Here is a 15,641-nt window from a genome sequence, read left to right on the forward strand (position 1 = left end):
AAAGGAAGAACATGCTGTTCTTTACAAGGCATCAAAGCTCCTTGGGAAAAGTGGATAATTGAACTTTCTCCATACATTTATCTCTAAAGGCTCCTTAAGGACCAGGATTTCTGATTCTTCTGTGAAGTACAGGGTTGGTGGCATTCAGTCTTAGTGCTATTAAATACAACGATGAATTTCCCATAATTATTAGGAGTTCCAGAATTGTGGGAAAGGTAAAGATGGCAAGGGAGAAGCTTGTAAGATCCCTGTATTTTGATGGACAAGCACTGAGGTGGCAGTTTGGGACAGCAGAGGACTGTGGGTAGAGAACAGTTAGCTGAGGATAGTTCTGGCCAGCCCCAAGACTTCTAGCCCTGTACTGGAAGCTAACTGGTTCTGTTTCTGAGTGGCTGAGGGATGCCTGAAGCCACAAGAGAGAGAAAACCCAGACTTTCCTGCCTTTTTTTTTTTTAAATAAAAACCCTTACCTTCCATCTTGGAATTAATACTGGGTATTGATATATCCTTCCTAGAATTGACCTAGAATTTAGTGACAAGATACATTAGCGTAAAAATAAAGAACACAGACCACTGGAAAAAGGTATTGATATATCCTTCCTAGAATTGACCTAGAATTTAGTGACAAGATACATTAGCGTAAAAATAAAGAACACAGACCACTGGAAAAAGGGGCTGAGTCCTCTGAGACTCTATCCCCAACCTCTTGAATCTGGCTGCTGGGGGGGGGGGGTAGCTAGACAGGGCATCCTGCTCCCATTTCCCTTCAAAAGCTTACCCATTCCCTTCCTAAATAAATCTTTAGTTTAAGTCAGATCTGGGGTTGGCCTATCTCCATAACAAGAGGAAGGGTTGGGCAAATTGGGGACAGGATTCAAAGCTGAATCCTGTCCTTGTCTGTGACATGACTAGACTAGGTCTGTCACAAATCTCCATAGAGGAAGGTTGACCACAAACCTTGCTCTGAACAGCTGATGGGTGATAGACATCTTTCCCTTCAGCTTGTGCCCACGTTTGTGCTCAAGGGGATAATCTGCTAAAATATCCCTTGTGAAGAGAGACAGAAAGTCTCCTGTGTCTCTAGAAGTTGCCTCAAGCTTTGGTTTCAGCTATCCCTAGGGAGGGAGAGATATTGCCACCTTTCCTCCATCTACAAATTACACCTCAACCTTCATATTTCCTTCATTACTTGTCTACTCAACTGTTTCACTAGTGTTACATGTTATCAGTGAGACAAACCATACAGCCCTTTCCATTTATTTATTATTATTTTTTTAATCCTTACCTTCCATCTTAGAATCAATACTAGGTATTGGTTCTAGGGCAGAAGAATGGTAAGGGCTAGGCAATGGGAGTTAAGTGACTTGCCCAGGGTCACACAGCTGGGAAATGTTTGAGGCCAGATTTGACCCTAGGACCTCCCATCTCTAGGCCTGGCTCTCAATCACTGAGCTACCCAGCTGCCCCTGGCCCTTTCCATTTAAAAAAAGGAAAGCTTCCTTTCTTTTTTTTTTTTAACAGAAGGGATGGCTAGATAATTCTGAGTATATCAGTAGGAGCCAATGATGTCCTATAGTGAATTCCTGGACCTTTTTCTCTGAAGATTTCATTGGTGACAGTACCATAATGATGGATAAATATATCTTCTATTTTCAAGAAGATAGTGTGATATTTTGGGGAACAATCTATCAATATGCCATCACCACTGTCCAGGGCTGGGTTTCAGAAGACTAGTTCTTTAGAGAAATTTAGGGCATAGTCTTGAGATTGTGCTATTCCCTGGCAAAATCTGAGGCTTGTTTGCACCTCTTCCAATACCTGCATTCATTCTGACAAATTTGGATAAGTTGTGCCATACCTCTCATTTTCATAAACTCCTCCCAGGTAAGTGGTACTGGAATGGTCAGAGTTGAGGGCATTAGGAAAGAAGACCAGGTATCCTGGATAAAGGAGGAGGAATCTCTCAGTGAGTAGAAAAAGAAGAATAAAAGCCAGATTCCACCCACACCCCCAGCCCCACCCCTTACCAGGCCAGCTCATCTCAGAAGGGAGCTACCCATACCAACCATCAATTAATTTGATGCAGTTATACCAGCTCATTCCAAGACAAATCTTGGCTAAGAAACTAAAACAATTTGACTCAACTGATCAATTATTCCTTAGCCTGCTGGAGTTGCCTTCTATTTCAGTGGGCCACTTGGAGTCTGAGAGTTTTGGGTTTTCTTTTGACTTAAAAATCCAGGTCTAGGGGGCAGCTGGGTAGCTCAGTGGATTGAGAGCCAGGCCTAGAGATGGGAGGTCCTGGGTTCAAATCTGGCATCAGATATTTCCTAGCTGTGTGACCCTGGGCAAGTCACTTGACCCCCTTTGCCTAGCCCTTACCACTCTTCTGCCTTGGAACCAATACCCAGTATTGATTCCAAGACGGAAGGTAAGGGTTTAAAAAAAAAGCCAGGTCTGCATAGAAGTGGGATGAGAATGTCATAACCACTTACCTAGCATTGGCAAAGCAATGGTTAACTTCTGGATTGTCAGCAGAAAGGAAGAATTTTTCATAGTATGAAGAAAGGAGCTGTGAACTACAAAGCAGAGATAACCAAGCCTCAGTCTCAGTAAGAAAGCCTGGAGTCAAAATGGGTTGTTAGAGAAAGCATTACCAATTCAGAACAAGTTAGATACTTAGACTCAGGGAAGGACCAATCAGGAAAAAGAATAAGGAAAAAACACTAGAAAGAACTTGAAGTCAAGGTGACAAAATCAAGGAACAGAATGACAATTTGTAGCACACAGCATATGTTCAACTGTAACATATTTTGACTCATTCGATTTTTACTGGCTCTTGCTCTTGTTATAAAAGTCTCTACCTGAAAGTTGTCAAATTCCAAGGATCTTCTATTCTCCAGTATAAAGTCTCTGATGCTGAGTAAAGTCTGAACTCCAGCTGAAGACATCCCCACATTCATGACATTTAAAGGGTTTTTCTCTAGTGGGCATCATCTGGTGTTTAGTAAGGGGTAATCTATCACTGAATACCTTCCCACATTCATGACATTCATAGGGTTTCTCTCCAGTATGAATTCTCTGATGTTGAACAAAGGCTAGACTTTGACTGAGAGTTTTTTCACATTCATTACATTTATAGGGTTTCTCCCCAGTATAGGTTTTATGGTGTTCAATGAGTGTGCTTGCTGACTGAAAGTTCTTTCACATTCATAACACTCATAAGGTTTCTTTCCAGTATGAATTCTCTGGTATTGAGCAAGGTTGGTACTCAATCTGAAGGCTTTCCCACAATGGTTACATTCATAGGGCTTTTCTCCAGTATGAATTCTCTGATGTTAGTAAGGATTTTACTTTTTCTAAAACTTTTTTCCACATATATTACATTTATAGGGTTTCTCTCCAGTATGAATTCTCTGATGTTCAGTAAGATTTGTGCTCCAACTAAAGGCTTTTCCACATTCCTTACATACATAGGGCTTTTCTGCAGTATGAGTTCTCTGATGCTGACTAAGGTTTGCACACTGGTTGAAAACTCTCCCACATTCATCTTATTCACAAGGTTTCTCTCCAGTATGAATTCTCTGATGCTGAATAAGAATCTAAAGGCTTTTCCACAATCATTGCATTCAAAAAGTTTTTCTCCAGTATGAATTCTATTATGCTTAATAAGGTATGAATGTACATTGAAAATATTTTCATATTTATGACATTTACAGACTTTCTCACCAGTACGGATTCTTTTATGTTGAATAAGATAGGTATTTCTACTGAAAAATTTCCCACATTCATTGCATTCATGAGACTTCTCTGAAGGTAGTCTTTGATTTTTACTTAGTTCTGAATTATGTTCAATGTTTTCCCCATATTTACCTTTTCCATGGGATTGGCTTCCTATCAGACCTTTCTGATGCTTAATAAGGATGGAGGTCTGTCTCAAGAATATCTCAAATTCATTACAATCAGGCTCTCTCTTCACTATGAGGGTATTTTTACAACTGATGGATGTTTGCTTCAAATATTTTTCTTGGGTTCCCTGATGGCTCCCCAAGTGGCCATCACATTTCCTGGCTTTTCTTAACTTGGAGTACCAAAAACTATTCCTCATGAGTCTGTCCATGATTGCTTCCTGTGATGATGTTCCTTCAGAAATGGTCTCCTTTGGAGATGGTACAATGCTTTCCTTTGTAGTATCCAAGTCTGAAAGAAATAAAAATTTTAATGTCTCCTCTTCCATGTTGAAAAGAAGGAAAGGGTTGTGATGGGAAAGGGAGAACTAAATTGAAAATAAGTCCAAAGCTTTTGCAACATGTTCACATATTAATATCATTTGAGCAAAGAGTGGGTAAAGGAGTGGAGAGACAGGAGACATAAATGCTTTTGGTGAGAAAAGATGGGGTGAAATAGGAGTGTTGACTGGCCTAGTTTGCAAAGTGATAATAGAGAACCTTTGGGGCTAAAAAGGCAAAAATGGAAGGTTAAGAAGAATAATCACATAAGTTAGGTAAGTCTAGATAGCTAAGGGAAGAGCACTGGATCTGGAGTTATAAGACCTTGGTCTGACTCTCAGTTGTGTCACTATCTATGTGATCTTGGGTAAGTTACTTTCTTCTTATTGCTAAAAATTAAGAAATTGGTCTAGATTAGAAGATGTTAACCTGGGGTTCATGAACTTATTTTTTTAAAAAATCTTTTGAAGATAAAGACTAACATCATATATTAAGATATATTTATATGAGGAAATCCAGGAAGCAGAGAGGGTTAATGTGGTGGAAAACATCTAAGTAAAAAACAAGTGAAGAAGAAACAAAGGCACCATTGTCATCTGTCTATACTATAGACCATCCAGACAGAAGGAAGAAATAGATAAGAAGTTTGGGAAACTTGGAAACATGCCAAGCCAGCTACACAGGCATCATACAATAGAGGTGGACTTTAATTATCCAGACTTCTTCTGGTGATCCTTGTCAAAAGTAGAGCAAGTAGTAGTTTCTCAATTTGACTTAATCTTGTTATTCAAAAGATTGCTAATGATGCAGCTTCCATCTTGAATGATTCTTCTCAATAAGGACAAAGAAGTGCTGGGGTAAAACGGATGTGAAGGCTGGGAATAAGTGACCACTTTATTATAGGATTTATGATGGAGGGGAAAAAATCTGAGCAAAGTATAAGATGCACCCTTGATTTTGAAAGAGCAGATTTTGAAGGATTTAGCGGAAAAGCAGGTAAGATCCCACCATCTAAAATTCTACAAGAAAAAGTCATTTCAGAAGAAATGGAATCTCAACGAAATCCTGAAGTAAAGAGAGAAACAATTTTAATGAGGAAGAAAAGGAGAGTTAACTAAAAAGTCTGAGGTGGATGCAGAAGGAACTTACTGACCCATTTAGATTTTTAAAAAGACATGCTAACAGAAAACTGAAGCAAAGGCAATTAAAAGAGAGTGAATTCAAATGTATGGCAGATACTGAAATAGTACTGTCAAGGGTGTTTAAATTCAGCATGAGCTCAGCCTTGCCAAAAAAAAATCTCATCAACTTATAAGTTTTTTTTTAAGTTATTGGGGAAAAGAGATCAAAGGGACAGTACAGCTATTTAGATAAATGGGATAATAATAAGCAATGGAAAGAAGGTAGAAAACTGCTTAGCTTTCATTTTGTTTTCTCTGCCAAAGAGAATGATTTTGGGTTATTAAGAACAAAACAAAAATGGCTACTAGAGACTCATGCATCAATTCCCTATAGTACGAGATAGCAAAAGAAAGTCCGGCTGCCTTTGATGAGTTCACATCCCAGGTGTTCATCTCAAGAATGTCTTTTAAAAAGTTCTTGTTGGCCATATGTTCAGTGAGTTAATACTATGCTGTGGCAGACAAAAAACTAATTGTTTTTCTCAGACTGCATTAGGGGGCATAGTTCGTTCTTCCTCACATGACCAACACTACAAAGGTGATATATGATCCTGCTATACTCTGCCTTGGTCAGGGCATATCTAGAATACAGTGTCTGTAGTTCTAGTTACCACATAGTAGGAAAGTCATTGATAAACTTGAGTGGAGGTTTCTCTCTCAAAATAGTGAAATTTATTCCTCAAGACCATTTCACTTGAAGATCATCTGAAGGAACTGGAAATGTTTAGCCTAGAGGAGACTTGAGGGGCAGGGAAAGCCCTGAGGAAGAAGAATATATGGTATCTGTCTTTAAAGAATTTAAGGTCTAGCCTGTTGAAGAGGGATTAAACTTGTTATGTTTTGTTCTCAGAAGATGAAGCAAATTCACTTCCAGCAGAATACACACAAGGGCAGATTTGCAGGGAAAGGCATGGAATGGATAAGGGTATGATATCTAATTGGAGGACAGGCTCTATTTGTTGAAAAAAATAATTTAGATACAATTCAGCAGAAGACAGTTTTGGAACAGAGTTAAGATTCTCACATTCATTACATCCACCAGAATATCCTTTTATCAACTATAAAAAGCCCGAGGGCTTTTTAAATAATTCACTAAATTTGGGCACTAAGCTTGGGCTCTTCAGAAACCAGAACTAGTTGCTTCTACTCCCTCTTGTAACTTGAAAGGTCTTTATTTGTACAGCAGAAAACCAACATCTTCCTTATTCTATTCTTGTAGGTAGACAGGAATAAATAAGATGGATTGTAGGCAGGAAGGAGCCAGCCATTAGAGAGAAAAAAACTATAAGCCACAATGATATAAACCTAGACCAGAATCATGGCAGAGGAAATGGATAGAAAGGAAAGAATCTTAGGCTATTTCAAAGAAAAAGAACAGGATTTGGTGATAGATTGGACAAAGAAAACGAAGGAAGTAAAATATTTAATGTAATTCTATGGTTTTCAGATTGGAAGAATAGACAAATAGAACCATTACTGACAGAAATAGAGAAGTTTAGGAAATGGAACTGTATTGGAGACAGGGATGTTGCTTTTTACAGATTGATTTTTAATTGGCAGTGGCATACTCAAACAGAGGTAGCAGACACATGAGACACCTGCGCTGGAGGTAGAAGTGGGTGTTATCTGCAGACTAGGGATATTTTCAGCTTTCATAATTATTAGAGAAGGAAGAAAAGAGAAAAGAAGATAGAGCCTTTAGGAATATTTATAGTTATGAAAATAGAAAGAGAATCCAGTGAAATAAACAGAAAAATGGCAGACCAGGACAGTGAAATATAATACAAACAATGCAAGGAGAAATTTAGATGAGGGTGTGTTCAACAACATCAAATATACTGAAGTCAAGGTAGAAGAAGATAGGGAAAAAATTGATAGTTGGCTTAGTAAAGGTCTTGCTAAATAGGTCAGAGGTGGCATTCAAGAGAGCCACTTTAGTAAAGCATATGTGTAGCAGGTAGAAATGAAACAGTAGAAAATGAGGCAGAAAAAAGATAAAGTGAGCAATGGGTCTGAAGGAAAAGGATGTAGCCCATGTGTTTAAAGAGTTTAACAGTGAAATTGATGAGAAAAATGGAAGGTAAAAGATAAAATAAATTTTTTTACATAAAATAAAATATATTTCCTTTGCATTTTGTTGTTTCTTAAAGAGAGGAAGCCCATTTGTGTTTGGATGGATAAAGAAAGAAGACTGTGAATAGAGAGAGGTTGAAGATGCTTCTAAGAGGAGTAATTATAAGATGATGATTCCAGAAAAGGTAGGAATAGAAGGGATCTGAGGTATAGGAAATAGCCTGGGTGAGGATGAGAGGCACTCATTTCACCAAGACTAGAAGTGTGAAGGTAGACAAACAAAGAAAATATGAGAGATAGAGGAAAGGGACTATCTTTCATATTTGAAGAGCTTCTGCTTTGCTTAAGAAGACACAATGAAGACCAGTAAGTATAAATTACAGAAATCAAATTTTGCGTCAATCTAAATAAAGAGCTCTTAGAGAAACAGGGCATTCCAAAATGAAACAAGCTGGTTCATAAAGTAGTTATGTCCTTATCACTGGCAGTTTTAAATCAAAGCTAGTTGGCCATCCAGTGAGTATATTACAAAAGATGGGAAGATGACCCCCAAATTCTCTTCCAGCTCTTTCACAGGATTCTATGATATACTGGGGGAGGTCAAGCAGGATCAACATGAGATTTTATACAAGTTAGCCTCAGTCTTCTCCATAGCCCTGAGGAGTTTTGAGAACTACTCCAAACAGAAATTTCAGTATTCTACTCAATCAACAAGCATTTACTAGATGGTGAATATGTGCCAGGTATTGTGCCATTGCTTCCTAGTTGCTGTTATTCCAAGTGATGTCCATCTACCCCATTTTCACTCACCTGAACAGATGTTTCTTGAGGTTTTTCTTTCTACAATCCAGGTTCTTTTCCTTGTTCCAATTGAGAGATCGCATTTGGTTTGGAAACTTGATGCCCTGCTCGTAAAAAGAGAACACAGTACTTGGGGATTTGTTCTGGGAGCAAAGATCCATTAACAGAATTCTATCATGGTCCCATAATCTTTAAATAACTTGAACTGAAAATAATATCATGATACTACAATGATTCTGCTCATTTCCAGTTACATAAAGGACAGACACTTCACCTAGAAAGAAGCATGATCACCCTATTTCTGTTTCCTTAAAAGGATTAAAACCATCCTAGAAGAAGCATAAGAAAAATGAAACAATATTAGACTTAGTCCTAGCTCTAAATCTTTGGACTATCACTGAATCCTATGAATCATGTGATACTGACTTCTTAGAGTCCTACTTTCTCCATCTGAAAAATGGGAATAATGATGGAACTACATTCCTCACAGAATTGTGAAGACAGAGCTTTGTAAACTTCAAAGTTGTTTGTCTTTTTTTTTTAATTAAAAAAAAAACATGGACAAAAATAATGCCACTTCATTGGGTCAGCTGAATTTCAGGAGAAGCCATCCTTAATGAAATCAGATTTCCATAATTTTCTAGTATCACATCCAAGTACAGGCCCCTCTGAGCAGGGTCTAGCTGCCCCTACTCCTCCTGGGAGAAGTCCACAGTCACATCCTTGAATGTCAATGATTCCTGAAATACCAAACACACTTCTATTGAACCAGGGACCATTCCTTTATATAGCCTTGGGACCTGAAGCAAGAGGCTGTTTTGACAAACAGGATTTAAAGGAAGTACCTTTAATAAGGTTCAAGGCTGCAGGTAAACCACATCAGTTATTTATTGATTTTGAAAATTGTCTAGCAGTGTACTAAATTCTACAGGTTATACAAAATAATTTCAGACATGATATATGCTTTTAATAAGTAGTTTTGCTCAAGAGGAAAACTAACACATTAAATAATTAGAGAGGGGGCAGCAAGGTGGCTCAATGGATGGAGAGCCAGGACTGTAGATACAAAGTTTTGGATTCAAATTTTAATTCAGATAATTCTTAGCTGTGGGACTCTGGGCAAGTCATTTGACCCCTATTGCCTACCCTTACTGTTCCTTTGCCTTGCAACAAATACACAGTATTGATTCTAGGATAGAAGGGAAGGGTTTCAAAAATAATAATAATTAGTGAACAATGTAAAACATTTCTCCAAATTCTCCTATAGTCTAGTGAATATTTCATACTGTCTAATGTTTAATAAATTTCAAGATGGCATGATCTATTCTTTCCAAGAACTCAACATTTTCACTTGGGCAACTAGTTCTTCCATTATGATCAGAATTAGGTCCCAAATGGCAACTCCTTTTATCACTTCCTCCACTTTTTGATAGAAGCAATATGAAAGCAAATCATGAATTTATCAACTGCTCTACTTTTGACTGAGGGCAGCTTCCAGTACATGCCTCCTTGGGAATAGCTAATGTCCTTCATCACTGCCACATCCTACCCCCAAGCCAATTTTATGATCTTGCTCTAGAACTCATCCATATCTTCTCTAGGGCAGTCAGTATAAAATATGCTTCTGCCATGATATTGCTTCTTTATCTTTCAATACTGATTCACATATTCTTCACCATGCTTGTCTCCTTGTGAATTTTAGTTTTACTCCACCCTGCTTAGTCTTTAGAATTTTAGCAACCAGGAATGTATACACCCCTACTTAAGGATTAAGTGTGGGGAGGAAGGTCTATGACCCACATGTGCTAGCAAGTGACAAATCAGAAACAACTGACTAACCCCCCCTGGGCCATCCAAAGCCAAATTTAAGCCACCATTGGTACATGCAAGACACAGAAAGTGATGAGAAGAACTGCCTTTATATTTCTTGTCACTTCCTGTAATAGGAACTTGGTGGTGAAACTCGACAATGGAGGAGGTCAAGCATGAGACCTCAGTCGCTTCCCTTAGATAATCACATGGTGAGTGATGAGGCTGATTCCCCTTTCCTTGACTTTTCTGGAGGCAACAGCCTGTGAAAAGATCCATCTCTTGGAACTCCCCTTTTCCTTGGCTTTTCTGGAGAGATCCCTTGGCTGAGGCCTCTGAATTCCTGCCTGGTTCAGAATAGACTGGAGCAGCTCTTCTTCCCTTTTTCCTCTCTCTTTTTCTTAATTTCTTCCTTCTACTATAAATAAACCACCATAAAATTCCATTCTGACTTGAGTATTTCATTGGGATTTAGAATTTAAATCCCTGGCGACCAACTAAAAAAAATATATATATGTATATGTGTGTATATATATATATATACACATATACATATATATATATATATATATATATACAGTCTAACCATAAAATTTACCTCTTACATCTTCTAGTTTATGACTTTCCACATATGAGTATATTTTCATGTATAGTGCTAACTCATCACATATATCTCTTTTTGAATAAAGAATAGACCTCCATTGTTATATTTCATTGCTAGATTAATAAAGTCATCTTGTAAGTCTCAGTGATACTTATGAGATTACAGTTATCTCTTCAAGATCTCCAAGACTTGCCTTATTTATTACTTATTTGAGAAATTGTATTGTGATAAAGGATGAAAAGGTTTGCAATTTGCAAAAACTGTTGCAAAAAACTGAGAGATGCAAACCTTAGGAATGACTGACAGTAGCATGTGACCAAGGGTCACATGGGAACCTGAGCCTGAGGGATCGAGGTGAAGATTCCATCTGCCCAACTGATGTCTTCTCTCCTGAAAAAGTTGAGATGAAGTCTTGAAGAGGATTTTCCCTGTGATCAAACTAAGGAAGGAGTTTTTCCTGGATCTGGTTGCTGGCAACATCAGTCTTACTTGGACATCAGATCTTACTTGGACATCTAACAACAAAAGATCCTGGCTCTATATGATTTTGAACTCCTGCTGTGAGACTAGGGTATTTGGGAGGTTAAGGTTTTAGTTTAGTAACATAGTTAATATAGTTAAGTTAGTTTTAAATTAAGTATAAGAATAAGCATATTCCTAAACCCTCATTCCTTTCCTACCCTTCCCAAACAATAAACCAGAATTTATTTATATGTTTTTCCTCTTGTGTTTCCCTTACCCAAATCCTACCTTAACAATATACAGCACTCAGAAGATGTGATTATCATAACTATTCCTATTACTGTATACTAGATTAGTAGACAACTCCACTGCTATTCATAGACTCATAGAAGCTAGTTAGAAGGGATCTTGAATATCATAGGGATATAGATTTAAGGCTAGAAGGCTATCTAGACCAATATCCTCATTTTACAGATAAGGCAGCTGAGGTCCAAAGAAATTAATAGTAGGGCTTGGATTTGAACTCATGTACTTGGATCCTAAACTCAATCCAAACTCACTTCACCAAAATGCCTTCCAAATTTGTATACACTACTTATTCCCTATTGCATTGGGTCTATTAATAAGTATCTGTAGGGATTTCCTCTCTCAGTTTTCAGCTTAAAACCCTCTTATTGGAGCTGCAAGTCCAATCTACACAACATTTTTTTATATTCCCTAATCCTGGCCATGGCCCAGAAATCTAAACTCCAAATTGGAGGCCCTGGGTTTAAATGTGGCCTCAGACACTTCCTACCTGTGTAACCCTGGGCAAGTCACTTAACCCTGATTGCCTAGTCCTTGTTGCTCTTCTGTCTTAGAACTGATACTAGGGCAGAAGGTAAGAGTTTATATGTATAAAGACATATATATATATATATATATATATATACATATATATACATATATACATATATATATATTTGAAATCTAAATTCCATTCTCTGATACTATCTTCTTAACTAGTTCTTTATTTCTCATATCTTGCTTTCTTGTCATAGAAAAGATCTGATAAAAATATATAGCAGTATTAATTATATTTCAAAGAATTTGAAACCAAATATCATAATTCCAACCAGGTCTTGAATTGGATAAAATAAGATTAGATAAGATATCCTTAGTTGCATAGTCTTGTTTGGGAATCAGGGATATCTGAAATTATCTTTCTCTAAGGAGAAAAGTTAGATAGGAGAATAGAATAGGCAGAAAAAAGCTGAAGATGCTAATGCCTGTGGTTAGGTAGTTCTTTGGGTCACAGGAATGCTACTTTGTAGAGCTGGGGAGAGCAAACTTTGGATCCCAGGAAGAGAATGATTTGGATGTGATATGTACATATTACCTGGATTTAAGAAAACTACATGAAGCAGATGGGGCTACAAGCCATAGGAATTAGGAGATGTTGTAACCAATCATCTCAATCATATAGGCATCTAGAGCAGAAAATTTTCTCTGTTTCGTGTATAAATAAAGGTTTGGGCCTGGAGATGTGGTCACTGGCATCTTCCCGACCCTATAAAAAATATCCACTAAGAAGATTCCTTCCTTCTCAGACCTAGAAGAACTTACAGAGCTTGTTTATCAGTGTGTGTGTGTGTGTATACATATATATGCATATATACACATTATATACAAATACATATATAGATACACATATGTATATATAGATATGTAAAATATATACATACACACATACAAACACATGAAGGTCAGCTAGGTGGTGGGACTAGAGTCAGGAAATCACTTTCCTGAATTAAAATCTGGCCTCAGACACTACCTGTGGTAAGTGGCAAGTGATTTAACATGTTTGCCTCAGTTTCTTCATCTGTGAAATGAGCTTGAGAAGAAAAGGCAAACCACTTCAGTATCTTTGCTAAGAAAACCTTAAATGAGATCATGAAGGGTCCGACATGACTAAAAAAATGAAAAAAAGTATATTTTATATTGTATATTAGTTATAATATATAATTATGATAAATAATATAAATATATATAATACTTCAAATGGACAAATTAGACCCAGAGTTGAGCTGAATAAGAGAAGAACAATGGCTGGATTGCCTTCAGTAAAGTGTATGGCTCCTTTAAAAACTCTAAGTTTCCCATGAAAGCAAATAGCCATCTTTTAATTACCAGCATTCGTCCAGTATGTCTACATAGAAGTTAGACGTGGAACACAACAGTCTCCAGAGAACTGAAAATGATTGTCATATAGAGGATAATGGAGAAGCATATGGTAGGTGTAAAAAGATTGTAACATTTAAGTAATGAATAAGCAATAGGAGTAAAAGACAATGTATCAAGAAATATGATAGAAAGATATGGACTAGTGATGTGACAAGAGCAAGGGAGGACTAGTGGACAGTGATCCACTGTTATTTTCCTCATGTCAAGAAAAAAGAAGAGAGTCCTCTAGCACATTGCTGAGATCCCCTGTGTCAGGAGGAAGCCATAGTTAAAAGTCACCCAAGATGGAGAGGCATGGATGAGTTATGAACTGCACCTTTGGCAGGGACTTCTAGTTCAATGAGAGCACAGACCCACTGGAGTATAATGATCCTTTTTTTTTTTTCAGTAATGACAACAATAATCAAAGTCTGATTCTATATAAACTCAGCACCTGATAAACTATTTGAGGAAACAGCAATTGGTCTTAAAAGAAGTTAGACTAAGTTTTGTTCAATCATCTTTCAGCCACATCCAACTCTGTGATCTCATTTGGGATTTTCTTGGCAAAGATTTGTAATTTTCCTCTCCAGCTCATATTAAATATGAGGAAACTGAGGCAAATAGGGTTAAAGGACTACATTCAGAAAAATGAATATGCACTGGAAGTAAAACAATTTAAAAGAAATCTGTAGGTCAGTTTTTAAGATATCCCCCCAAAAAAGGTTCCAAAAAGATGAAAACATCATATATAAGTTCTATGGGGTTTCTACAGCAGGGGATCTGTGATTTCACTGATACAGGGAAAAGCTTGTGAAAAAATACTCTATTAATGCAGTTCAACAACTATTCTTCAACCTGTCTTTTAAAAATGTTTCCTGGAAATTGTGGCATCTGATGGTGATAGAATACATTGTGCTATCAGGAGTGATGAACAGGATGATTTAAAAAAGAGCTGGAAAGACCTATGCAAAGTGAAATAAGCAGAATTGGGAGAACGTTGTACACAGTACTATAAATATTGTGGAATGATCAATTGTGATAAACTTGGGTACTAAAAGCAATACAATAATCCAGGGCAATTCTGAGGGATTTATGAAAAAGAATGCTATCCACCTACAGAGAAAGAACTTTTAGAGTATAAATGCAGATGAAAACATATGATTTATCACTTGTTTATTTGGGTATATGATTTGGGGTTTTGGTTTTATAAGATTATTCACTTACAAAAATGAATAGCATGGAAATATTTTGCATGATAATATGGGTATAATCCAGATTGAATTGCTTGTCAGCTCTGGGAGTAGAGAGGGGAAAAGGGAGGGAGATAATATGGATTATATAACCAGAAAACTTATGTAGAAATTTGTTATTAAAATTAAAAAATAAAGTTAAATAAAAATGTTCCCTGGGGCAATGAGAAATGAAATGCTTTAAGATACCCTAACTGGTATGTGCTAAGAGTGAGTTCTTGAACCAGGTCATCCTGATTCCAAGGCTACCCTTAATCTACCATGCAGCACTGACTCTCATCACAAATAGTAGTTCTATCAATAAAGAACTAAGAAATCATTTACAAGTCAGAACCATATATCTGCTTTCTTATCTTTATAAAATCTGGAAATGATCAATGGCTTAAAGGGCATACTAAAGAATAAGCCTACTTTTCCAGATGAATTTCTAATGAAAATTGTAACTTGTCACATCATCCGAGAGGTGCAAGGAACATAAAATCCATTTGTCTCTTATTAGGTTCTTTTAAAAATGCATACCTTCTGTTTTAGAATCAATACTGTGTATTGGTTCCAAAGCAGAAGAGCAGTAAGGTCTAGGCAATGGGGGTTAAGTGACTTTTCTAGGGTCACACAGCTAGAAAGTATCTGAGGCCATATTTGAACCCAGGACTTCCTGTCTGTAGACCTGGCTTTTAGTCCACTGAGCTATCCAGTTGCTCTCTTCTATTATGTTTTTAAAATATCTGATTCAGTAGAACAAAATACAGCATTGAAGGATTCCCCTCAAAGTGCTTATGTTAAATTTATTTAAAAAATTGATAGGTATACTGGCCGAGATAATTTCATTTATGACCTATTGATTAATGACATTAAACAAGTATAACATTTGAAGTGCTTACCAATATCATGGAAGTTGACCTGCACAGGACCCAAACAAAAGGATTCTAAATTGATGAAGAGATTCTCCAAATGTGTCTATTTGTTACTGAGCACTACAAAATCCCTTAGTGAAATCCACATTGATACAAAATACCAATCTAACCAT

At 37.1% G+C, this 15,641-nt stretch overlaps 2 protein-coding genes across 2 annotated transcripts in view; one reads left to right on the forward strand and one right to left on the reverse strand.

The window, feature by feature from the left end:
• The window catches only part of PIGG (phosphatidylinositol glycan anchor biosynthesis class G), a 196,793-nt gene that overhangs the window by 10,446 nt on the left and 170,706 nt on the right, over positions 1–15,641 (forward strand). The window lies entirely within an intron of this gene.
• Positions 2,795–8,421, reverse strand: LOC130455023 (zinc finger protein 781-like). The gene is made up of 2 exons (XM_056802249.1): positions 8,294–8,421; positions 2,795–4,200 (listed from the first exon to the last, which is right to left on the reverse strand). The coding sequence occupies exon 2, from the start codon at positions 4,118–4,120 to the stop codon at positions 3,272–3,274; it is 849 nt and encodes a 282-aa protein (XP_056658227.1). The 5' UTR covers positions 4,121–4,200; positions 8,294–8,421; the 3' UTR covers positions 2,795–3,271.

The sequence above is a fragment of the Monodelphis domestica genome, chromosome 6 (assembly GCF_027887165.1).
Source record: "Monodelphis domestica isolate mMonDom1 chromosome 6, mMonDom1.pri, whole genome shotgun sequence".
Lineage (NCBI taxonomy): Eukaryota > Metazoa > Chordata > Mammalia > Didelphimorphia > Didelphidae > Monodelphis > Monodelphis domestica.